This window comes from Vombatus ursinus, unplaced genomic scaffold (assembly GCF_900497805.2).
Source record: "Vombatus ursinus unplaced genomic scaffold, bare-nosed wombat genome assembly UNPS02014821.1, whole genome shotgun sequence".
Taxonomy (NCBI): domain Eukaryota; kingdom Metazoa; phylum Chordata; class Mammalia; order Diprotodontia; family Vombatidae; genus Vombatus; species Vombatus ursinus.
Window position 1 is genome coordinate 31,039,536 of NW_020954599.1, and position 27,032 is coordinate 31,066,567.

Here is a 27,032-nt window from a genome sequence, read left to right on the forward strand (position 1 = left end):
TTTCACTATCATTGATCTATTTTTTCTTCAATATCATATAATTCTCAAAATGAGTGCCTTGCTCTGGTAGGGAAATAGGTATAGACTAGAAATAATGAACATGAGAAATTCAGAGAAAGAAAGGAAGACACGTATGAACTGACACAGAGTAAACATTACAAAGCAGCTACATGGCACAGTGGATAGAGTGCCACAGCTTGGAGTCAGGAAGAGCTGAGTCTCAGATATTTATTAGCTGTGTAACCTTGGGCAAGTCACTTAACCTGTTTGCCTCAGTATTCTATTCTGTAAAATATAGATGATAATTATAGCACCTACTTTGCAGAGTTATTGTAAGGATTAAATGATATCATAATTGTAAAGCACTTATCACAGTGCGTGGCACATAATAAGTACTATATAAATACTAGGTATTGTACTTATTTGATAACATTTTGTCATTATTGAAAAACTGTATTTCTCTTCATCCATTTCCTCTTTGTTTTTGGGTTTCTTTTGCACAGAATTGCTGATGGTTTTTATGGATTTATCTCATACCCTGATCTTGCAAAAGCCATTATATTGAGCTTTTTTGTGTGTGTTTCTTAGATACTCTAAATATATCATCATGCCTTCTTCAAACACAAATATTTTAACCTCTTCTTTGCCTTTGAATATTCAAGAAAAATTATGTTGAACTATTTGGCCAGATTCATTAATAAAAAAGTAATTATGTAGTGAGAAACAATGCGAAACATTTACCAAATTGATTCAGGTCTATTGAAAAATGTCCTCACTCTTTAAATTCCAGTGAGGTTGTTGGTTAATTATACACACGCTGGAAAAGTCTATAAATCTGTGATTGGTTTGTATTATTCATATTTATTTCTACTCTAGTTATTGGTAGCATTCCTAAATGCTAAAAACCAATTAATTACATTTCTGTTTTGAAGCGATAGGTTGATAAGTGGAATTCTTTCCTTCCAAAGATGTCATTTTATCAATATGAGTATTCTTCTCACTAATGCAGATCATAATTCAACCATGTCTTAGCAGATGGCTTCCTGAGTTATTGTGGCCAAACCTGGTGACCAGCCTTCTGGTGATGAGGCTCGGCCAAGTTCAGCTAAGCCCATCCTCAGAGGACAGAAACACAACCTATCCCTGGGCCAGTAATTGAAGCATTTTGAATTTTGGGGAATATTAGAAAGCTTGCACTCCATAGGCATTTTTGGGAACTCACAGTCCCCTCCAAATCTCCATGAGGCATTGGAAAACGACTTCAGTAGAAGCTGACAAATATTTTCAAAAATGGAAATTAACCTAGTGTCTCAAAATTCCAACATGCCAAGACATTCGAATCGAAGCCTTTTAACAATAGTTGAACAAACAGTATTTGCTCCAAATGATGCAGCTGGAAGGCATCTACCCAGACAAGTGATCAGTACAGGATGGCTTTGATTTTCAAAAAGAAAAAAAAAATTCTTCTCATTTCTAGAGGGAAAGAATTGTTCCCAGGAGTTCAACGAATAAGGGAGAAAACACTAAACTTCCATTTCTCTATATTTCATTGCTCAAAAAAACCCAAAAACCATAAAGACTTTTTTTCCTCTGGAAATATATCCAATAGCAAAATTTTCTCATATCTGAAATGAGTGGGTTAAACCACACAATCTCTGAAGTTCTCTCCCGAACTAACATTGTCTGACTCATGTGCGAGGGATGCTTCTGAGTGGGAGTGGGTGAGCAAACACCATCAAAAGGATTTCCATGGCCCCCTCTGTACCTGGAACACCTGAAAACCAGCCTTGCAGAAAATCAATTAAACCAACAATGAACGTTTATTAAGGTCACACTATGCATCGGATACTATACTAGGTCCTGTGCCCTTTAGAAGCTTATAAAACTTCTAGGCAGTACAACAAATTGAAAATCGCTTTACAAATTGTAAGTACGTGGAAAACAGAAGTAGAGAAAAATTATGTTGAATTATTTGGCCAGATTCATTAATAAAAAAGTAATTATGTAGTGAGAGACAACACAAAACATTTACCAAATTGATTCAGGTCTATTGAAAAACGTCTTCCCTCTTTGAACTCTAGTGAGGTTGTTGGTTAATTATACACACGTTGGAAAAGTCTATAAATCTGTGATTGGTTTGCATTAAATTTTCAGAAAGTTAAAAATTTTGGCCTCTCAAAGCCGCATGGGATAGTTAAAAAAGAGCAATGGATTTGAAGTCAGGAGTTGTCATTCAGTCATGTCTGACTCTTCATGACCCCTTTTGGGGTTTTCTTGGCCAAGATACTGGAGTAGCTTCCTATTGCCTTCTTCAGCTCATTTTACAGATGAGGAAACTGAGGCAAATGGGGTTAAGTGACTTGTCCAGGGTCACATAGTTAGTAAGTGTCTCAGCCGGATATGAACTCAGGAAGATGAGTCTTCCTGACTCCTGGCTTGGCCCTCTATGCACTATGACACCACATAGCTGACCAAGTTGGCAGACCTGGGCTCAAATTCTGTTTACTACCTATGTGATGATAGGTAATTCATTTAACTCACTAAGCCTCGAGTTCCTCATCTGTAAAATGGGAAAAGTAACATACTACTTCACAAAGTTGTTAATAAGGAAAGAACATTAAACACATAAGTAACATATACACAGATTCCTACGTTGTAGCAAAGATTTAGAATTGGAAGCAACATCCGAAATCATCTCATAGGCTCATAAAGATTACAAGATCATAGCTCTGTAACTGGAAGGAAACTTAGAGGTCAACTCGTCCGGTACTCCTCATTTTACAGTAAAGGAAACTGAGGCCCAGAGAGATTAAGTGACTTCCCCAGGTCACACAGGTAGTAAGTAGCAAAGGCAGGATTTGAACTCAGGACCCATGACTCTAATCATTACCCTTTCCACTGTACCATCTTATATCCCCAAACTTTATTTTATCAATGAAGAAATTAAGGCCCTGAAAATTTAAATGACTTGTCCAAGTCACATGAGTAATATAACAGCATAAACAGAATTTGAATAGTACTGACTACAAATCCTTAACTTTACATTTCACCAAATTACCAACTGATACCCTTCTCTGACTATTAAATTTTCATTCATTCTTTAAAACTTAACTCAGATTCTACCTTCTCTCCTCTGTGAAGCCTTCCCTGAAACCTCCAAATCAGGAACAACCTTTTCCCCTTTGCATCATATAGAGCACTGTTTTTCACATTCCTGGTGCATTTATATATTGTTTTACATAATAGTTATCCATTCCTGTGGGATGAGCCCCCTACTAATCCCATTATGAATAATGTTGCCTGTGGAAACTTGGAATCTTCCCTAGTATCTAGGCCAATGCTCTGCAAGTGGTTGGTGTTTCATAAATGTTTGTTAAATTAAAATGAAGACAGGACAGCTGAACTGTGGGGGTAGCAAGCAATCATATGGAAATCCCTGCTATCTGCACTAACCTCTGTCCCATTCCAAGGCTGGTTAACTGTAGGTAGTTCATAAAAGTGGACAGGGAGAAACAGACACCTTAGCCTGGTGCTATAGGAGGACAAATTACAGCACTCCTTTTGAAAGCTGGTTTTCCAAAAAGAAGGGAGAGTAAGAGAGATCCAGGTGAGACCTCTTCACAGTCAAACACCCACATTGCTTGGGTGGCTAACCCTGTATGCCTGGTTTGGTGTTTCCCTGTAAGGAAGGTGAATTTTACTGTGTGTAAAGCGGATTTCTGTTATTCTTTCTTAGAGTTTTCTTCCCAGGATCCATAGCCATAGCACTCTCTATTTCCCAGGTGTTAGCTATGAGTTCTCAGGATCACAGTTCAAAACAGTTTCTACCACACTTGCACAGTAGATATAGGGGTGAAGTGATGTAAAATTGTGAGGCTATTTCTGGCAATATGCCTTCTTTGTCTGTTGCCCTACAAAGCAAGTGGGCAGTGGTCAGTGACTGGGGACCCCCATGGAGGTGAATGTTCAGGCTGAATGTTGTGCGTGCCTTGATCAGCCCCCATCAAGGCTTGGGAGGGAGAATCTGTGTGTTTGCCTCAACTGGCTCCCATTGAGGCTTGAGAGGATTTAGGGGAGTGCACAAGTTGTGCTGGTATCAGCTGACCCCATCGAGACGAGGGGTAGTTGCCCCCCCTTCACGCCAACCCCTGAGAGAAGGGTTGCTAGGGAATGCTGTAGGAGTTGGTACTCCCATTACCAGAAAACTTTCTTTGAGAAGACTAGGCTAGAATAAAGCTTATTTAACCCCTTATTATGACTCCATTCCTGTCTTCCTGTCTGACTGTATCAAAAGTGAACCTACTAGTGAGAGAGGTAGAAGCCCTCTTGTGTCTCTTTCCTAAGAAATGGCATAGTTGATGTGTTTATTTGCCCAACAATCCCCAAGATGGAGTCTGAAACATTGTACCAAGATGCCCTGGGTCTTGGGCACAAAGAACTCTGAAGGGCTGAGTGCTGATGACTGTGCCACAAACTACGTTGTTCCTGGGCAATACCTTCTGAATCTTTACCTTGCCCTCTTCTCTCCAGAGTACCTGTGTACAAGGTAGCAATAGAATCTTGCAGGAAAAGGCCACAGGACTCTGACATCCAGAAAACATTGGCAGGAGACCCAAGAAAGAATGAACTCCATAGCATGATGTTTAAAAAGTTTGAGAGACATGGTTTATGGATAATTAGTCATTTTATTAAGAGGTCAGTGGCACTCTTGAATGCCAAAGATCCTCATGGTGGCAGGTTCACAACTTATATGCCCTTGGAAAAGTGGGTGTTCCTGAGGGTGGCAGTCAATTCTAACTGGTTAACAATTAATGAGAAAATGAATATTACAAGGAGGGGCTGGGCTATAGTCCAATGAGAATCTTGGGGTATGTGACATTGAGCATCTAAACCTCGGTCAAAGGGATTTATCAACTTCATATCACCCATCTGACAAAAGGGAGAATCCACATTTTCCCAGACCAGTCTGAGTAAACACAATGAGCAGAAATCCACCCATTTGCCTAAACCAGGGTTGGGGAACCTGTGGTCTCAAGGCCACATGTGGCCTTCTAAGTACTCTGAGTCCAAGTTTTACAGAACAAATCCTTTTATTAAGGGATTTGTTCTATGAAGTTTGGATTCAGTCAAAGGACCACACGTGAGGACCTAGAGGGCCACATGTGGCCTCGAGGCCGCAGGTTCCCCACCCCTGGCCTAAACTTAGAATTTTTTTACCATCTTTGACCAGACCTTAGCCTGGGTAAGTCTTTGAGCAAGATTTCCCACACTGGTTGATTTCTAGATGTGAAAGTAGAAAAGGGGAAAAGCCTTGGTCCTAATTCAACAATTAGTTATTAATGTAAGAAATAATGTCTCCCAATAGCAGGTATGATAGCTTGAGCTCCTTTCTTCAAAATGCACATTCATTTGTGGAGGCATAACCCATCCAAGGAAGTTGTCTGTTACACTAGCAAAGAACTCATTTTTTTTTACTATGTGCCCAAACAGTAGTTCTTGGTATCTTTTTTACATTCTCACATTCAAATGCCATCTCTAAATATCACACGCAGTTTCTCTGAAACAGTTTTCAAGCTGTTATAATGCTAAGCAGTTCTTAATACAGTGTTCTATAAGAAGAAAAATGAACTATATTTAACTAAAAATTGCAAAGTGTTCAACAATGCTCAAGATAGTTGTAAAAACTGGTTTTCTCATAAATAACTATGATGCTGAGAATATTTTCATGTGAAAAGCATCTGCTATGGAAAACCAATCCCTTTTTAAAAACTGATTTGGAAACTGTCATAAAATTAGAAACAAAATACACCCATACAACTGTACACCCACCCTCAGACCAACATGCATTCTTATTCTGAACTCAAGTACACATGAGAGGCACTGTGACCTGTTGGAACATTTTGATTCCCAACCCAACAAGAAGAAACAGAAAACAAAGGCCCTGGGTATCTTTTTTTCCAGCTCAAAGGTATTACCTGGCATGGGCAGCTTTGAGGTCACAGAAATGGGTGAGCAAAGTCTTGACAACATCACTACAGACAACTTTCACCACATCCACATGACTCAGTCTGTGGCGCAGCTGTTTGGCGACTTCCCAAAAATCTTCGGAGAGCAGGTGGTACAGCTGCCCCTCATCTCTGCTGAGGTTCCCGTACCAGGACAGAATGTAGTCTCTATAACTGTAGTCAAACACTACCAAAGGAAAAAACAAAACCATAGATCAAACTTGGCAATGCAGACACAGCAGAATCACAATGACCATTTCTAGAGGTGTCCTATTACCTCCTGTGGAATAGTTGCTGCTTACAACACACAGATAGTCTAAAGCAATGATCCTTCACCTTTTTCTGTGTTCTGGACCCCTTGGGCAGTCTGGAGAAGCCTATGGGCCCCTTCTCAGAATATTTTTTTAAAAAACATGAAATAAAATCCATAGGATTACAAAAGAAACATCATATGGAGATATACTGTTCATCATATTCATAAACCATAACTTATTCAGTCATTCTTCCAGCGCCGGACACCCTCTTAGTCTGTAGATGGTTTTGGTTTTGGGGGGTTTTTTCCCACCACAGAAAGAGCTACTCTAAATATTTTTATATGACCTACTTCCAATCTTAGTTCCATCTTCTGATCTATTTCTATGCCCCACTGTCTCTTTTTCTCCCTCTCTACAATTTCCTCTTTTCTCATTCTAACCTCTTCTATTTCTGTCACCTGACCAATGAAGAAAACCAAGCAATCACAAGGTATCAGGTCTAATCACTAAGACTTCAGGATCTTTTCAGCGAGGTTTTTCCTCCCATTGCTTCCTGTTCAAAGATGCTTTATTTGTTCTTTAACTTGTTGGCTTGGTCCCTTCTTGAATTCTTGAAGTGATAGCAAAGCTGACTTCTGGATTACTGAAATTTTACTGAATATTGTTTATTAGTATTAACTAATAGGCATTTACAAGTTTGATTTTATTTCTATGCAGTTTTTAATCTCTAGGAATACTGAAGAAAAAAGAGGCCTGTATTTATCACACACTTAGCATTTTACGTGATAAATCCAGCTGAATCGTGGATCTAAAACCATTTGTTTATCATAAACCAAAGAATGTTAGAGCCAGAAGTCATCTAGGGATAACGTAATCCAACAACCTCATTTAACAGATGAGCAAACATTCTCCATCTACAAATCTAAGTTTTCATCAACTGGTCTTTGAGTCACTGGTTCAGAAGCTTACGGGGATAAAAGGATGGTTTAAAAGGATGGTGAGGGAGTGACAGGGAATCAAAGTGGTTAAGCCACTTAGAATTTATGCTAAACCTAAGAAGAATTCACGTCTGTAGTGCAAAACAAGCATTATGCTTGCTTTAATATTCTGTGATTGTTTTTTTCTCTCACCCATATCAACCATCAAGGTAAATCTGGGGTGTTTGTAACTTCCCAGAATTTCCAAAGCAGCAGACATACATCCTCAACATCCATTTACAAATTTGTATCTCACAGTGTGATCTCACGGCTTACAACATATTTTTTATTGTTGTTGTTTAGTCATTTCAGTCGTGTCCAACTCTCCATGACCCCATTTGGGCTTCTCTTGGCACACAGCATCAAATTAATAGTCATACACATATAGAATTCTGGAAGGATTAATACCTTTGTTATCAGGAGAAATGCATAGAGAAAAATAACACCCTGCTGGCTCAGTGTCCCTCCTACCAAAGACACTAGATAGCCACACACTTGAGAATAACTGGACAGAGCTGACATTTCCACTATATTTTCATTCATTTAACCACTGCTTATTGAGATACTTGTGCAAATTGATCCTACACTTTACACAGTCCATGTGCAAAGTATCGACCTTACTATCCACTGGTCAAAGACAGAATATGAAGCCCAAGAATAACAAAAATAAGGATGAGAGTGAGATTAATAATGATGACAAAGATGGTGATAATGGTCAACATTTATAATATAGAACAAAACCTTCTAAAAAAGTCTTTAACTACAAGCCCTACATAATCTGGCTCTCACCTATCTTTCCAGTCTTATTTTATATTGCTTCCTCTCACATACTTGAGTCTAGTCAAATTAGCCTGCTAGTGGTTTCCTCATACACAACATTATACCTCCCACCTCCATGCCTTTGTATACTCTCTCTCATTAATAAAATCCACTTCTTTCTCATCTCTGCCTTATAGAATCCCTGGCTTCCTTCAAAGCACAACTCAGGTACCAACTCCTACTTGAAGTCTTTTCTGATTGTCCCATGTAACATGTGAAAAGTTCAATCTCTCAATCATAGTTTTGGGGTAATTAATCATGCTAGCATATAATTACTAAAAGTGGCCAATGGCACTCTAGAATGCCAAAGACCCTTCATGAACCCATTCTATATTCATATGCCCTTGGAAGAGTGGGTGTTTCTGAGGGTGGTGATCAACTCTGTGTGGTTAACAAATAATGAGAAGAATGAATATTTTAATGAGAAGTGGAACCATTCTAATGAGGGTACATGAATTCAATCACCCTCCATTCTAGACACCTCTAGCCTTGCGCAATCTAGACAAAGGATCTACCTCTACTCAGACCTGGGTGAGTGGAACACAATAAGCCAGAATTCACCTTAGATTAAATTCTTTGTGGGGTTCTCTTAGTTGAGTGGGGTAACAATTCCAAGATTTCATCTCATCATCCACCCTGCCCTTCAGAAAACTAAGCTTTGACCTAATCTCCAAATGAGGAAAGGAAAAAATCCTGGATCTCCCCAATATTTGGTTATTTAATAATCGTTTCTCTCACGTATATGTTAAGATTCTCTCCATCTTGAAATTCCTTTATATTACTTTGCATTTACTTAATTGTGTACATGTTATATCCAACTTTCTTTCCCCAGTAGAAGGGAAGATCCTTGAGAGCTGATTTTGTCCTCCTATCTTCATCCTCAATACTTAGCTGTGTAGATGCTTAATAAATGTTCCTTGAATTTAATTCAGTAGATCCATCATGGCTTATGTATTGATGACAATGTGAATGGAACATATAAGTTGTCTGAGTTTTATAGAGGGTTGCCAAACCCTAAATGTGCAATCTGAATAGATGTTGAAAGGATTACAGATGGAGACATGCAAGAGGGATAGGAAGCAATAGGAATTTTTTTCCCCTGTATTCTGTTTAGATAAGCACAGTAAAGAAAAGTTCTGCACACATAAATAATAAACAATATATTCTTCAATGTGTAGGATACAGATATGAGATGTGGCTAGACTGCTCTAAGATTTATGGCATCTTAAACTATTCTTCAAATGACTTTGATAAAAGTGAATTAAGTTATATTTTAAAATAAAGCTCTCTTCCCAGTGTCTGCGTCTCTTCCTGATAACCAGCAAGTTAAACACACAAAGAGAATTCATAACTCTTTGAGAACACTAGGATACCGAATGTGACCTTGGGAAAGTCTCAGGCTCCTTGGACCTTATTCTCCACATCCATAAAATGAAGGCGATAAGGAATTCAATTCAATTCAAACATTTTTTAAAATATCTATCATGTGCAAGTCATAGGACTGGGTGCTGGAAACAGTGCTAAAAATGAAACAGTTGGGGCAGTGAGGTGGCACAGTGGATAAAGCTCTGGCCTTGGAGTCAGGAGGACCTGAGTTCAAATTAGGCCTCAGATACTTGATATTTACTAGCTATGTGACCCTGGGCAAGTCACTTAACCCCAATTGCCTCACTAAAAAAGCAAAAAAAAATTTAAAATTTTTTTTAAAAAATGAAACTGTTCTCCACCTTAAGGAGCTTATCTATTCTACTGGGGGTGAAGGGGGTGGGGGGAGACAGGCACAGGACAGACAAAGTGAACAAGAGTATACAAAAAGTACATGACACAGAGCACACGTGATTATCTCTGAGGTCCCTTGTGGATCTAAATCTATGGTCCTTGTTCCTAGACAGTACATTTATTTTAATCTTTCCAAAGGTTTAATTTTTTAATTAATTCAACTTAATTTAATTCTTCAACTAACTGATGATTATAATACAAGTTCAGAAATGATACGGCAGTTTATTTTTTCAAAATACTTTACATACACATATGATTTGCTCTTCGTAACAATCCAAGGAAATATAGATGGGTTCCGCATTGATCCCGTTCTCTGACACAAAGATATGTTTCATTTAATTAATCAGTGTGGTATACTGGGTAGGGGGCAGCAAGGTTGCATAGTGGATAGAGTACTGGAGTCAGGAAGACTCATCTTAAATCCTGCCTTAGACACTTACTAGCTGTGTGACCCTGGGTAAATCACTTAACCCTGTTTGCTTCAGTTTCCCCAACTGTCAAATGACCTGGAAAAGGAAGTGGCAAACCACTCCAAGTATCTTTTCCAAACAAACAAACAAACAAACAAACAAAAATGGGGTCATGAAGACTCAGACATGACTGAAACCAATGAACAACAAAATACTGGAAAGAGGGCAAGGAAGGCCTGGATCCAAATACTGAATTTGACATATGTTGTCTTTATGAATCTGGGCAAGAGAGTGAACTCCTCAGTGCCTCCAGGCAGCTCTTGAAGATTATAAATTGAAGAGAAGGAGCTGATCTACATTAGTAGAGCTCCCTATACCAATGAAATAATGGGTCCAGAACCTATCCTTATCCCATAATCAAATCTTTCAAATGAAAGATTTGGGACCATGTCCAGATATTATTGATATGCCCAAGCAAGTACTTGAAGGTTATAAATCCACCAATACTAGAAAAGTAATGGAAAGTGGCTTCTTAGAGACCTTTCCTAAAAGACACCTTTACCTGATAAAACTACATGAATGGGAAACTGAGTCTGGGCACCTGGATTTCAATGAGCAGTGATAGTCGTCTCCTCTCTAAATTAAACAAATATATCATATGAGTAATTAAGAGACTGTGTGTAAACTACTCAAAGACTTGCAGGGTGCCCTTGTATAATATACAAATATAGTGTATATCTTAATATTAAAGTGAAACATTTATGTTATTTGTGTATGAAACTCTAAATGATCAGTTGTCAGGTCACAGGTCCTTTCATAAAATCCTAGCATCTCAGAGAAGTCAATGTCAACAACCTGCACAGAAATTGGAATCCCCATACGTCATTCATGCTTAATCAACATATTGGAATAAGGAGCTTATTACTTCATGGGATAGCATATCACTTTGGGAGAGCTCTCAGTATTAGGACATTTTTCAAGAAACAAAGCCCAAATTTGATAATCTGTATCTTCTACTCATTGGGCCCTGATTTTGCCTTGTATGGGGGCAAACAAAAGAAATCTATTTCCTCTACCATGGCACACATAGACTAGAATGTGAATTTTAAAGTCCCATCTCCTTATACGATCTCTTTATACAGACATAATGAGATTTGATCAGTTGAATTCAGCTTCTTATTCTCCAAAGATTCTATTTGAGCTCTACATGTCATGATCCCATTTGCTATTAAACTACAACAGTTATCATCCAGTAGCACTTATAATAAGCAGGAAATCAAATAACTCTCAAACATACTTTGAAAATGGAAGCATCTTTCTATTTGTCTCTATCTTCCTCTCTCTCTTCCTTTCTCTCTAAGGTGATAAAATCTGTTATCCATTATATAGAAGTAATAAATTTAGGGTATAGAATTTAGAAAGATAGATATAGATATAGATATATGCATGTATAGATACATATTTGTGTATGTGTATGTGTATGTGACCATAAAGGGCATTTGTTTGTGCTTGACTGTGCAAGAAAATTATTACAAGAAATTTGTGCTTTTCTTTTTTTCCCAATGGGGCAGGGGATAGAAAGGAAAGAAAAATAATTTCTGTTTTGTTTTGTTTTGAAATAGCAAAATGGAAGGGATGCTACAAATGTAATATATTATATACACTTTCAGATGATTTTCAGATAATTTTAGTTTTACTTAACTGTTTTACTTTGCTACAAGAGACTTCTCACAAAGTAGGAGTACACTATAAATGCTTGATATGTAAAAACAAGATATTCCCCCCAAAATATAATTGCATGTGATAAGAGACATTTTGGCGTAATGGAAATAGAACTGTACTGGCAATCTCTACCCTAGCTTGACCACTAAATGATCATATGTCCTTGACCAAGAGATAATCTCTCATGAGAGTTTGGACCTAGCATTAAATGATCCCAATCAATGGTCCCTTTGAACTCTAAAATTTTATGATATGATGCTTGCAGCATGATGAGCTGTATTCCAAGCCAATATTAACTTTTAAAAAATAAAAGGTTTGTTCTAAAGTATATCATCATCTATACCAATGTCTTAGGCATGTAATTCTGTATACAGGATCCCAGGTTTAGGGTTGGAAGGAAACTTAGAGATCATTTACCAACTCTTTCATTTTATGAATGAAGAAATGAAGACTCAGGATGATTAAATGTCTGGGCCTGGGTCACACAGGGAGTAAGTAGCAGGGATAGGATTTGAATTTTTTCCTCTGAGTCCAAACCCAGATATCTATGTCCCTATGAACTCAAAATAAAAATTCCTTGTTAAAAGCTAGAACTTTATTTGTATATCCCCAAAATCAAGTTTGGGGGCTATGCCTTGGACATAGAAGATGTTTTAATAGTAGTTTGTTGAATTGAGTTGTATCAAAGATGTGTGTGTGTGTGTGTGTAAATGAATATTGCTCTGGAATCTCCTATATAGATTTTATCAGACATTTGATCAGTCAGTCAGTAAACATTTATCATTAAGCTCCTGCTATGGGCCAGGTTCTGTGCTATCAGACAGTAATTTCTGAAAATTTATGCTTGAGCATTTTTGTTGTTGTTCAGTCCTGTCTTTGGAAAGGAGATCCAAAGAGCTTTGTAAAGCCTTTGAAGTATAGGGCTGATAACGATATGAAATCTTGGGCAAAACCAGGAAAACTTAGATCTGATCAAGAGATAGAGAAATTCTAGTTTAGGGGAATTGGTGGATAAAACCCATTGGGTTTTAGTCAGACAGTTCTGGGTGGACGTAGATTCCTCCTTTTGTCTAGATCACCCGAGATGGGGTGGTATGGGTATAGATAAGTCTCTTTGACCAACACTGAGTGATCAGTCACGTCCTCTAGATCCTCATTAGAACAAGTCCATCTTTCTCATTATAATATTCATTCTATCAATTCTTGTTAACCAATCAGAGTTGATTTTCACCCTCAGGAACACCCACTCTTCCAAAGGCATGTAAACATTGAGTGGGTTCCATGAGGGATTTTTGGCATATGAGATCCAATCCAATACAAATCCAATCCAATCCAATATAAAGGAGGTCCAAGGGTTTTGTGAATGGGTTTTCTTGGCAGAGATACTACAGTGGTTTGCCACTTCCTTCTGCAGCTCATTTTTACTGATGAGGAAACTGAGGCAAACAAGGTTAAGTGATTTGCCCAAGGTAAAATAGCTAGTAAGTATCTGAGGCCAGATTTTAACTCAAGAAGATGCGTCTTCCTGACTCCAAGTCTGGCCCTCTATGCACTATGGTGCCACCTAGCTGCTCGTGCCTGAGCACAACCACTCTCAATACCAGGAGCCAAACTTTTTAAATACCACTTCTCCCGCTGACCCCTTACTCACTCTCTAGATTGTACCCTAGATTCAGCCTTCAACTTAGCATGTCTCCTCTCAAATCCATCCTCCCAACACCTATCAAAATCATCTTCCTGAAGTAGGTATTACTATGCCATTCCCTTGCTCAAGAATGTTTAGTGGTTTCCTATTGCCTCTAAGATAAAATACCAGTTCCTCTTTTGGTCATTAAAAGTCCTTCTCAATCTGCTTCTGCCTACCTTTCCACACTCACTGCACATTACTAACCTTCATGCATTCTCCATTCCTTGTTTCCAGAGTCTACACTCCATCTCTGACATCTCTGCGCAGGCACTGCCCCCCTGTGCCTGGAATGCACTCCTTCCTCAAGTTGGTTTCTAAAAAACCCCTAGTTTCCTTCAAGGATTAGCTCACATGCTAAAGGGGTCTGCCGTCTCTGAATTATTCTGATTTAAACTTTCTCAATTTGTTATACACACACATATCAGGCTTACATGTTGTATCTTATCAATAGAATGTAAGCCCTTTGAGGGCAGGAACTGCTTTTCATTCTATCTTTATATCTCCATGTCTTATATATAGTAGTCTCCTAACAATGCTTGTTGTATTCAATAGCAATCATTATCTCATCAACATCCTCCCTTCCCCCTCAAAGCAATTTACATTCTGAATAGCATCAATATAAAAGGAAACAGAATGAAGTCTTGATTCTGAAGATGCATTATGTAAATAAGCCCAGATACACAAACACATCTGTGAATAAGAAATTTAAAATAAAAATCTAACCTCCTTGGGTCAATACTTGAAGACTAATAGAAATTCATAATCTCAAATGATTTTATAGTCCTTTCTTTGTTAAATGAAATACACATGAGCACACATACACAATACAAAGTAGGACCTAAAATGAAAGGACCACTTATCATCCAAGTGAAGCAATGGACCTTTCTTCTAAAGACATAATAACTGACTGTCAATAGACATCTAAGTGATACTGCCACTCAAATAAGCCTATGTTGTCCTGCCTTGCTCCCAGAGATACTGAGAGGTCATCCAGGGCATAACCACAAGTACCCCAGTATGAAATGCTGAATCACTTTCTCCTTTGGAAAACACTCACATCTCACATCTGTGCTCTGAAAAAGCAAATACCAGCCAAACACTACTATTCATATGCAGATCTCAATGAATTTCTGCCCTTGTTGATAGGGATTTTTACGGTCCCTGGGATCCTATTCCCTCGTCATCTGCTCTTCTGATACTATACTGATTTTTAGATGCAGAGGGAAATCAGAAGGTGAAATACGATCTAAAAAGGGAATGAGGGTCTGCCCATAAATGCCAGCAATCAGCCACAATCATGAAACCTGGAGGCAGGAAGATGTGACATAAAAAGTTCAAGAGACATTGTTTATGGGTAATTAATCATTTTACTAATTATTGCTAGTAGATAATTAAGAAAAGTGGTCAGTGGCACGTCACATGCCAAAGGCCCCTCATGGAACTCATTCAATGTTTATATGCCTTTGTAAGAGTGGGTGTTCCTGAGGGTGGAAATCAACTCTGAGTAGTTAACAAGTAATGAGATAATGAATATTATAATGAGAGATAGGCTTATTTTAATTAGGGTCTGGAGGCTGTGACTCTGATCACTCAGTCTTGGTCAAAAAGACTTATCTATACCCGTACCACCCCTTCTAGGGTAGTCAAGACAAATGGAAGAATCCACTTCCACCAAGACCTGTCTGACTAAAAGCCAAGGGGCTTTTATCCACCAATTCACCTAAACTAGAATTTCTCTATCTTTTTATCAGATCTAAGTTTTCCTGATTTTGTCCAAGATTTCATTTCATTGTCATTCATGTATTTCAAAGAGGTCATTTCTGAATGAGGAAATAGGGAGGAGGGAAACCTTAGTCCTAATTCAATAATTAGTTATTAATATAAAAGAGAAATAATCATTTCTCTCAGAGGAGAGGGGAAACCAAGGAAAAAGGAGAAGAGAGTGGGAGGTATGGTCTAAGGAGATCCAAGCAGGTAAACAAAAAGCCAAGAGCTTCCAAAGAAAACTCATCCTGATGGAAAGGCAGAAACTTGTGAACTAAGAGTTAGAGCAAAAAATCCAAAGTCAGGAAAAGTCTCCACAGATCAAGGAAATATGACAGGGAGAAACATAAAGTCATCTGCCACTGACATTTTGTCTCAAGTTAAACAAATCCATATGTGGATCCAGGCAAGAAGTATATGAAAGAAGAGTAATCAAGATAATATTATAATGCCCATGACCCAGACCCCAATTTAGAGAGGGAAATCTCTTACTATGTATAGTTGGGGAAGAATAAACCCCAGAGGAATGATGATAACATTTTGTTACTACTGTTCTTACAATGCTATCTCAGTAAATGTTTTTGCATTTAGGTAATTGTCTGGGTCCCATGAGCAACAAGGAAGCAAGGAATTCAATTCTCCCAAACTCTTAAAGTTCTGCCAAATAAAAGTTATGCACAAGGGGTAAAGGAATTGCATCTGCCTCCACCGACCAAGGCACTAAAAAGTTTGCTTATTGATTATTAACACCAGAGAAGGCAGATCCCTAAACCCTGTTGAGCAGTCCCTTCCCCACCAGTCCCCTTGATAAAGTAGGGCAACACAACCTGAGCTTGGGCTTGTGCTCTGGAATAAAGTCAGTATTCTCTTTGCTGTTGCTGTAGACTCTCACAGAAACCCAACCTGACCTTCATCCCTACCACCGTGTGGCAACGAACAACAAAATACAATTCTTTCATTGCCCTCCCCAATCCTCCCATGCAGAAGAGATAAAGATATAGGAAAGAATGTATAGAGCAGCCTCTGTCTTGAGTGGTAGCATACTACACAACAGCAGTATTCAGCCAGAGAACTAAATAACAGAGGGAACAAAGGCAGGAGTGCTAAAGTTGATGTAGGGCTCCCCCATGTCTGAAGGAAAGAGGACTGGCATCTACCTGGGACCAATTCCATCCTCCAAGAAGTCACTTAGGGCAAGGGGTAAGGCCAATGGAAATTGAATTCCCTAACATGGGAGAAGGCTTAGATAGCTTTGGGTTCCACAAGTGATCTACAATCAAAGAGAAAGGAGTCAGAAAGAGAAATAAAAGGGAAAAGATTGAATTACTATATATCTCAAGAGCAAAAAAAAAAACAAATCTCATTTAAAAAACAGATTATAAAACAGAAGAGAAGATGGCCTCCAGGACATCCAAATGAATCCAAACATCTCTAAGAAAATACTGCAAGACAAAGGAAATTTAACACATGATGAGACAGAAGACCTTGTGAAATTCCAATAGAACAAGGAACCAAAGGATGTTCTTGATCTGTTCAAGAGAGAAATACAAATCATCAGAGCAGAATTTTTGTCATGCACAGCAAAAATAAATGGCAGAATACAAAAACATGAATCCACTGTGGTCAGTCTTTCTACAAAATCAAAAGAAAGAACAACTGTTTGGGAATACATATAATCAGAAGTAAAAGAAAATCTGGAAGAAGAAAAGCAAAAAAGAATTATGTTTTTTAAAAGTGCTCTCTATATAAGCAAAACATTTATCTCAAAGACTGGATACTTTTAGCTAATTGTGTTTACTACTAATTCCCCACCATGAGGGCTCATTGGCTGGAGTTTTAGGAGTACAGATCCAAAGAGTATCTTGAACCTGGGTGTAGTTGTCCTCTAGGGGCCGAATTTGGGAGTGTGAGATGGTGGCGTAACCTAGAGGAGTCCTACGTGTCATTTTGGTTACGTTATTGAAATATTAAAATAGGAAAATTTGACAAATTTTGAAAAAATTTCTGACAAAAAAATGACCATTTTATGGATGGGTAGTAGGGGAAAAGTTAAATATAGTAACTATAAAACTAAATTAAATAGATTCACTTTGTCCATAAAAGGAAAGGGGGGTATGAATATTTCAATACATATATTACAATATGTTACAATGTAAAGGGTCAAAAATCCAAATTTAACAATTAGATTATATAGAGGAAATCTAACAAGAAAAGAGGTAGACCGATTTCAATTAAATTAGCTGAATAAAATTTATCATGATCGAAATAGCTCAGAAAATGTCAGACATCTTCAATGCAATTCCAAAGTTGAATTCCAACCATGAAGTATGAAAAGAGATAAACAAGTTAATTATATCATGTTTAAAGTCATGATAGATAATAAAATTGTATCAATTTTGAATATGTATATGCCCAATAACATAGCAGTTAGGTTTATGAAGGCAAAGTTAATATTTGTCCATAAAGAACTAGACAATAATAAAAGATTGCAACATACTACGATTGATATGTAATAAAAATATAAAGAAAGAAATTACAGATTTAAACAATGTTTTGGGGGAAAAGACTTTTGATAGCCATATAGAGAGCATTTAATCAAGGAATATATTTTAAGTGCAAAGCAAGGTCATGCAATTTTACCATGTTCTTAGTCACCAAAAAATTCTAAGAAATTTACAATGGCAGAATTATAATATATTATATTTCTAGAAAATAACAATAAAATGAGATATTTCATTGGCAAATGGTATTAAAATTGAAAATTGCACGTCTACATGGAATTTTTAAAATTTAAAAAAAAAACAATGTCGGAGTTAAAGAAGAAATAACCAAAAGGATAAAAACAATCTTCAATATTGAACAATACAAATGCAAATAAAAATCTACATACTGAAGTCACTGTACTACTCAGAGGCAAAAACAGCCTTTGAATGTTTATATTAATAATAGAAAATTTAAACAAGTTGAATCTGCAAAAGGAATATAGCAATATGGCAAAAGAAAGTATTAGAAGGAAAATGAGTAATAATAAGGCAGAATAAAGCAAAAAAATTAAAATGATAAATAAGACTGTTAATTTTAAAAGATTAATAAAATTAATAATTGGCAGGTTGAGAAAGGAGAGATCTGAAATCTCTGAAAAGATCTGCAATGAATGGAAAAAATTTTTAATAATCAGAGATTACTATGCTAAGCTATATGTTAACAAATATGAGAAGGTAAAAAAATGGTATTTACAAAAATATAAATATCTAAACTGAACAAAAAATGAGAAACTAAATAGGCTAATATCAGAAGCAAAGGATAAGCTATTAATTAACTGCCCCATAACAATATACTAGGACCAGACTCACAAGTAGCTTTTCCCATACTTCAAAGAAGAAATAATCTCTTAATTATAGAAACTATTTCTAAAGATGATATGCTCCCTAATTCAATTTCTGCATGATTTTTATTTTATCCCAAGTTTAGGCAAAGATAACACAAAAAATGAAAATTACAAGCCCATCTCGTTAATGAATAGAGAAATAAAAAATTAAACAAATGTTTGCAAATAGACTAGTATAGCTGAAAGACAACTGGTTCCACAGAGGACTTGGGTTCAAATTCTGGCTCTGCTTCTTATAAGCTATATGACTTTAAACAAGTCATTTAACTCTCTGGCCCTCAGTTTTCTCATGTGTAAAATGAAGGGTGTGGATTAGGGGGCCCCTGAGGTCTCTTCCAGTCTTTGAGCCTATGAGCCTATGATCCTAATACTAGAACAAAAAAATCACAAAATCTGAACACATTGCATTAATACCAGGGAGGTATAATATAAAGATGGAGCATCTAGGAGGCACAGTGGATAGAGTGCCAGGCCTGGAGTCAGGGAGACTCATCTTTGGGAGTTCAAATCCAGACTCACACACTTAGTAGCTGTGTGACCATGGGTAAGTCATTTAACCCTGTTGCCTCAGTTCCTCATCTGTCAAATGAGCTGGAGAAGGAAATGACAAACTGGCAAATTACCAGTCTCTTTGTCAAGAAACCTCTCCCCACCCCTCCTCTCCAAAAAATAGGGTCACAAAGAGTTGAACATGACTGAACAACAACAAAATAACATCAAGATAGCCTTGTATTTTTGTAAAAAAAAAAAGAGGAAAAAATAAACATTTTAGATATAAATATATTTATATACTTAAATATATTTATATACTTAAATATATTTATATTGAAAATAAAGTTTAATTAAATAAAGAAAAATAAATTGGCAAGAATATCAAGAGGAACTTCCCCAAAAATGTATGACACAGGAGTTACCATTTCGGCTTTGAAAATATAGTATAAAGTGGTAATTAGCAAAACTATTTTACGCTGGTTTTAAAAATAGAAAAATAGATCAATGGCACAAAATACAGAATTGAAAACCAAATACGTACAAGACATTAAGGTTTGATAAACCTCAGATTTGGAAAAGAATCATTATTTAGTTAAAATGAAGTAGGGGTGAACTGTATTACAAGAAATAAGCTTATATTCACACTTTACACCATATCTGAAAATAAATTCCAGTTGGATAGATTAAAAAAAAATTTTTTTAATCATACAAAAATTAGAATCCCAACTAACAATAGTTATCTCAATAGTAGAAAGGCAAACTTTTTATTTATAAAACAGAAGAAATTGTTGGCAACAAAAATGAAGGATCTATTACAGAAAAATAAAAGGATTTTGCACAACTGAAAACATTACATGCAAAATAAAAAGAAAAGAAGCAGGTGAGGAAAAATGCCCTATGATAAACAGAACTAACAAAAATCTGACATTTATAAATCCATAAAGAAATTATAACAAATCTATGAGAATAACCATCATTCTTTAATGAATAAACAACAAAAACATAACTAATAATTTTCTAGCAGGAAATATGAATTGTAAAGAATTACATGAAATTGTATTCAAACTCCAATAGTCAAGTGCAGGGTCAAACAATTTTTGAAACACTGCCTTATATTCATCAACTGGCAAAAACCTTTAAGTTGCAAAATTTACTTCTGGACAGAAGTTTGATAAAACAGACACGCTATCATATCCTGTTGGAGATCTACGCAACAAAATCTTTTGGAAAGACACTCTAGTAATGTACCTTTAGGGCCACAAGTGTGATCAATGTCTTTCATATGGACTATGCTAAAGCTACCAACTGGCAAGTAAGACCCATTTGTAGAAATACATTACCCTCTTGAAGGTAATGGAGGAAATCTAAGGACAATCTAGAGGTCCAGTAACAAGATAATGGCGGAATAGATTGCGGTTACATCAATGTAATGGAATATTACTGTAAGATTTGAAATGATAAATATGAAAATTACCAAAAAAAAATATAGAATGACTCATGATAAGTGATACAATGTCTCAATATTTGCTTTCTCAAAAGGAAAATTAGAAGAGCAAACACATTGGCTACAGCCACATGAGAACAACAAAAACCATAAAACTTTATTTTGTTAAAGTTTTTTTCTTTTAAAAACTTAGATCTCATCATGTGGTTTTATTTATGGTTTTATTCTTAATTGTTTGTATTGTAGAGAGGAGATTTATTCTTGACTCATCACTCTTCCTCTGACATATCCATCTAGTCGTTCCCCCAAATATTGTCAATTCTACTCCACAACATCAATCTCATTCATAGTCTTCTCTCTACTCATACACCCATCACACTCTAGCTCAAGAACTCATCATCTCTTGCCTGAGTGATTGTAATTGCTCTTCCTATTTCAAGTCTCACCCCTTCCTGAACCATAGTTCACACAACTACCAAAGTGATATTCCTAAAGTATAGTGACCCTGTCACTCCCCAGCTCATAAAACTCAGATGGCTGAGTGCTGGCCCTGGAGGCAGGAGGACCTGAGTACAAATCCAGCCTCAGACACTTGACGCTTACGAGCTGTATGACCCTGGGCAAGTCACTTAACCCTGAGTGTTTCCCAAAAAAAAAAAAAAAACCTCAGCTCTCTATTTCCTCTGTAACAAAATACAAACCCCTCTATTTGGCATTTAAAGCTGTTCACAATCTATATCCAAACTACTTTCTCTGACATATTTTACATTATAGGATCACAGACCTAGAGACAAAACTTAGAGACATTGGAGGATATCAAGTGAATACACCTAGCCTCATGAAATGGTGGTCCAGGCTCACTAAACAGGAAAGTGTGCCTCATGGAAACAAATGTTTGACTGTGTACAGAAAGATGACAAGGTTATCAAAAAAGCAAATCTTTTTGCCATCCTTTAGGTTCTCTACAACACTTACTGGGCAGTAACATAGCACAGTGTGATATAGCACAGGCCCTAGAGTTAGGAGGACCTGAGTTCAAAACAGGCCTGAGACACTTACTAGCTGTGTGACCCTGGGGGCAAGTCACTTAACCCTAGTTGCCTCAGTTTCCTCATATGTAAAATGAGCTGGAAAAAGGAAATGGCAAAGCACTCCAGGGTCTTTGCCTAGAAAACTCTAAATGGAGTCACAGTGAGTTGGACACAACTAAACCACAACACCTAATAGAATGAATAATAGGGCCTTTTCCCTTTTTGGAAAATAGAGTATAACAACACAGTAGGTAGAAGCAGCTCCAGTACCAATGAATATAATCCCATCATTGATGATGGAAAAAAGATACCACTATATATAGTACACCTGAAAAAATACTCTTTTTCCTTAAAAGTAGCCTACTTCGGTTATTGGGAAATAATGGTGATATAAAAACCAAAAAATGATTTAAAATAGATAAAAGAAACTAGTCTAAATTTTATTAGTACATAATTAATGTAAAGTTCCCAGTCATTGCATAAACTCTACCTGGAATACCTTGAAATGAAAAAAGAAAAAAAAAACCAACCTTCTTCCCTTCTACCCAAAGTTCATAAAAATTCAGCACATAAATCAGAAAAATATTTGGTCTAAGAATGTGATAGAAAAAAATTTTTAAAATGCTGTTGTAAAAGCAAAGTAGGGTAAAGGCACCAAATCAAAACTAATAGTGTGAGCTGATTCACTGGCTTTAAATGTTTAAAAGTACAGTGTAAACAAAAGTTATCTCACTTCCTCAAGTCTCTGAAGTCAAGGGCACTTGCTGTCTAAATGTGCTTCATCTGTGAGATTGTTAGCATGCAGAATAAAAGGCAAGCCATAAGCATAGCCATTGGGTAGCATGAGATTTGCTTTAAAAACCTTCCCTCATCTAAATGGTATACTGGATGACATGGGAGTTAGGTCTCTATTTTCATCCTAAAAGCAAAGCATTATACCTGCGAGTTGAATTTTCTTTTTTTCCATTGGAGGAAAAAAGGGATTTTAGAACTCTCTAATGTTCTCTTCCCATCTCTCCACACTTAGCCTACACCACACACACACACACACACACACACACACTCACACACACACACCCTTCTCTGAATCCTAAAAGATGCCTGTATTTTCCATCAATACAGTTTATCTATTGGGGTAGAGGCACAGGAAGAAAGACATTTTTAACAGCAGACAAAAATACTCACAAAGTTATGTGAAAGAGAAGGAATTCTCCTAGCAAAAGGTGGTGGACTACAGGTGTGAAAATAAGGCATATATTTACAGACATGGTCAATATGTTGCCTTGATTTGCTTGACCATACTTATTTGTTATAAGGGAGGGATCTACATGGGAGGGGAAAGGGAATCAGTGACAGTTGTGGTGTTCAAGAGAGATAATTTCTGGGTAATTAGCCATTTTATTAATAATGCTAGCATTTTAATACATGAAGTCAGTTGTACTCTCAAATACCAAAAACAATCATGGCAGCCAGCTCAAGGCTTATATGGCCCTGGAAAAGTTGGGGGGGGGGTGTGGGGGTGGAGAGAAGGAACAATGGGAGACAATGGACTCTGATTGGTTAGCAAGTAATGAGAGAATGAATATTACAACGAGGGGCTGGACCTATTCTAATGAACTTTGATTATGCCATTCACTTCTCAATTGCCCAACCTAGGGCAATCTATTCGAAGAATTTATCCCCACCCAAATCTGAATAGAAGGTTGGGTGGGGTCTTACCAAGACTGAAGAGAGTTAATTCAATTTCATTTTCAGTAATATCCTTCAAGAGAATGAACTTTGAAACGAAGACTATAGAAAAAGGGAAAGTCTGGATCTCTCCAAATCCTTGGTTATTAATAATAATTTCTTTCACAATGATATTAGAAAAAAAGGAAGACATAATAAAACATTTTTTTAAAAAGACAAATAGAAGACGTTGCCTTTATTAAGGACTCGGTGAAACGGGGGAAAGGAAAAGGGACATAGTTAATGAGGAAAGAGGAAAGAGAATTATCTGAAATACCATATAATAGGGGGGAAAAAAACTACTTCAATGCCCTGATGCAGATGGAAAAGTGTCAACCAGATCATTAGGGGTAGCTTATGCAACACTTATGGGCAGCTAGGCCCTGATTAGCACAAATAATGAAATGCATTAAGTGCTCATAAGTATTTGATTTCAAACTATTTGAAGTTATAATTATGTAAACTATAGCAATTGTTTCCAAATCAATGGGAATATGCAGGATGAATTCAAATAATGGGATCACTTTAGGAGGGATTCATTATTTGTACTAATCAGGATCTGGCTGAATTAACAAATTAACACATATTTTCTGAATACCTACTTCATTTGAGAAGTTAGGTTCTCCAGGGGAATCTTAATACTCTGATTCACAGGTACCATGCAGATTATTTTTTATCACATAAAGCTGTTTTACATATTATTTCTCCAGTATTTCATCTACTTTCCAGTATTCCTATTTAATATTTCTTGTATTTCAATGCAACATTTGTTCATTGCTACAGGACTACCTTCCCCTCCATTTCTGGTTCTACATGTCTTTAGGCCACTTCTAGCCACTAAATTTTCATTGGTATTCTGCTACAATCTATTCCCACCCCCATCATTGTCTTTCCATCATACTTTGGCTGGCTTATAATGTTGATTCTTCTGAGACTCTAAATCCATGACTCACAGGCATATAGTAATATCAGAATATTGCAGGAGAAAATATGGAATTCCGAAGAAGGAAGCAGCCTAGAATCATTTAGAGCACTGCTTTAATATGATTCCTGTCTATTAAGAAAAAGTACATTTCATTTTTTATGATGGTGTTTGCTATTCTTCATGTCTAGTGCCTTCTGACTTTTTTCTTGATGAAAGTATTTATAACACAAGGGCATGAGTCTTCTGAGTAATCAGTCCTCTACGTTACAAATGCTTGCTTGATAAAATGGTTCAGGATTAAGAAAAAATCTTTAGATTCTTTTATTCTTACTCCTCAACCATTTTGTCAAGTATTTTCCATATCATTCCAGCATGATCCACAGTTGCTTTAAAGTCCTCAAATATGAAATTATACATTGCCATGGTTTTGAAATTTTTCTAAAATCCTTCACAGAATTTTTCTACTTTATCCTCCATAAACTATAAAAACTTCCAAAAAAATTAAGTCAGTCTGTTAGTTCATTGATGATTTCTAGTCTAAGCTTCTTATTTTACAGATAAAGAGATTAAGATCCAGAAAGATTAAATAATTTCCCAAGATCAAGTAGGTAAGAAATAGCAGAATCAGGATTTGCTCCTGACTCCAAAAGCAGATTTCTTGCTACTATTAAACACTTATATTGGGAAGGTGGTGGGTGTGCCCCAGTGAGACTTCAGAAAAAAGACAGAGATAATGAAATGTAAAGGGAAAAGCTTCCAGATACAAAATAGAGATCTCCCACTTGAGAAAGGGTCCAAAGGCTAGAATATCTCAAATGAATACAAAGGGGCAAACAAGACAGTAAACTTCCCTCCCCCAGACACAGACTGCATTCATACCTTTGTCCCTAGCCACTCATCTACATAAAATTCCCAAAAGAGTATGGAAGGCAGAAATGACAGATTTGAAATACATCACCTTAAGCTAACCATCCAGGGAAAGGGCTTGCTTTCAAGCACAGAGGGATTGTCAATTAGGGCAGGCAAGGCTTTTTCCCATCTCCCATCCAGAGGTGATAAACAACCACAGTGCTTGCTGGGGGCTCTGAGAAAGTCAGAGGGAAGAGGCATCTCTAAATCAAGGGGCATTGCCTTAGCAGGAAGAGTTCTACAGCACTCCAGTTAAAGAATACATAGTACTAACCCTACTAAAGAGAGCGCAGTAACACCCAGCTGTGCTGATGACTAAGAGCTGTCAACAAAACCTGGGGAGTCCAGCAGACTGATCTACCCAAAAGAGATGCCCACCCTGAAAAGTGCCCAGTGGCCAAGCAACCTGCCTGGCAAAGCCTAACAGCAACTGCCCAACAGTAGAGATGTCAGCCTGGCCCCCTCCTATATCTACTGCCCCATGGCAGAACAGCAAATGAGACAGCCTGACAAAAAGCCAGCCTTGCAGAACAGCAGAGTGACTCATCATCACCATCATCACATCCCACAGGAAACATCAGGAGGAATGGCTGTATGTATTTTGTACATGTGTGCCTCACTACTACTGTACTTTTAAGTTCTTACTCATTCTCCTCCCACCTCTACCCTGACTCTGGGGGCATTTTGAGGAAAGTGTACCACTGGTATTGGGAGAAATACTTTGTAACTACTGTTCTTGCTATATACTATTTGAGTAACTGAGTCTACTGGCTGATTGCAAAGGGGAAGCCTACCAGGTAGGTAGTTTAACAGAGCATAGCTACCAGGATTACCCTTAGAACCCTGAAAGCAATAACATCTACTCCTTTTTAGAACCATCCCGCTATCATCAATGTGAATTGGGTGAAGAAACCAATAGAGGCACTAAATATTTTTTATATACTCCCACGCTAGGCAAGAAGGCCAGGTGTTGCACCAAATATTTTTTGGTGCTTTGGGACACAAAATGAAAACAACCTGCTAATTCCTAGTCTCTCATTTAACTGCCATTGTTTTCTGTGTTCTGGTTTCATTTCTGATGAAAATTTTAATATGAATATAGTTCAGTTCCTCTCATCTATAAACTTGTTGTTCACTGGATAAAGATCCACATATATAGTATTAACAGTTAAATTCACTAGAGTAGAACAGACCATAGCAGAACTGATGGGCTGTGAATGCAGAACGAAATATACTTTTTTCACTTATTTCATTCTTTTTCTTGGCTTTTTTTTTTCATTTTGATCTGTTTCTTCTTTCACAACTATGACTAATATGGAAATATGTTTTACATGATAGCACATGTATAAACTATATCAAATGGCCTACCATTTTAGGAAGAGGGAGAGGAGGGAAGGGAGGAAAAGGTTTGGAACTCAAAATCTTGTAAAAATGAATACTAAAAATTGTCTTGAAATGTAATTGGGAAAAAATAAGATATTTTCAAAAAATATATTATCAGGATCTCTGTTACGATGAGTTAAAGCTTTACAATACAAAATATTTTTTGATATTTTAGTTTTTTTAAGTTTTAGATTTAAGCTAAGTAGCTTAAAATCACACTAAGACTTTTGGGATACCCTTTATCAATGTCCCAAGGCCATTTCAAAGCAAATGAATGTCAACAATAAGGGTAAAGAACAAAATAATGAAATCTAA

The 27,032-nt window shown here is 36.9% G+C and overlaps 1 protein-coding gene across 2 annotated transcripts in view; it reads right to left on the bottom strand.

The window, feature by feature from the left end:
* The window catches only part of SNX25 (sorting nexin 25), a 235,498-nt gene that overhangs the window by 166,424 nt on the left and 42,042 nt on the right, over positions 1–27,032 (bottom strand). The window contains exon 3 of one of the 2 annotated variants that reach the window (XM_027837342.1): positions 5,976–6,192. In XM_027837342.1, the coding sequence (XP_027693143.1) occupies positions 5,976–6,192 (217 nt within the window). Of the gene's footprint in view, positions 1–5,975; positions 6,193–27,032 lie in introns of those variants that run through there. The other variant, XM_027837343.1, reaches the window with a different exon arrangement.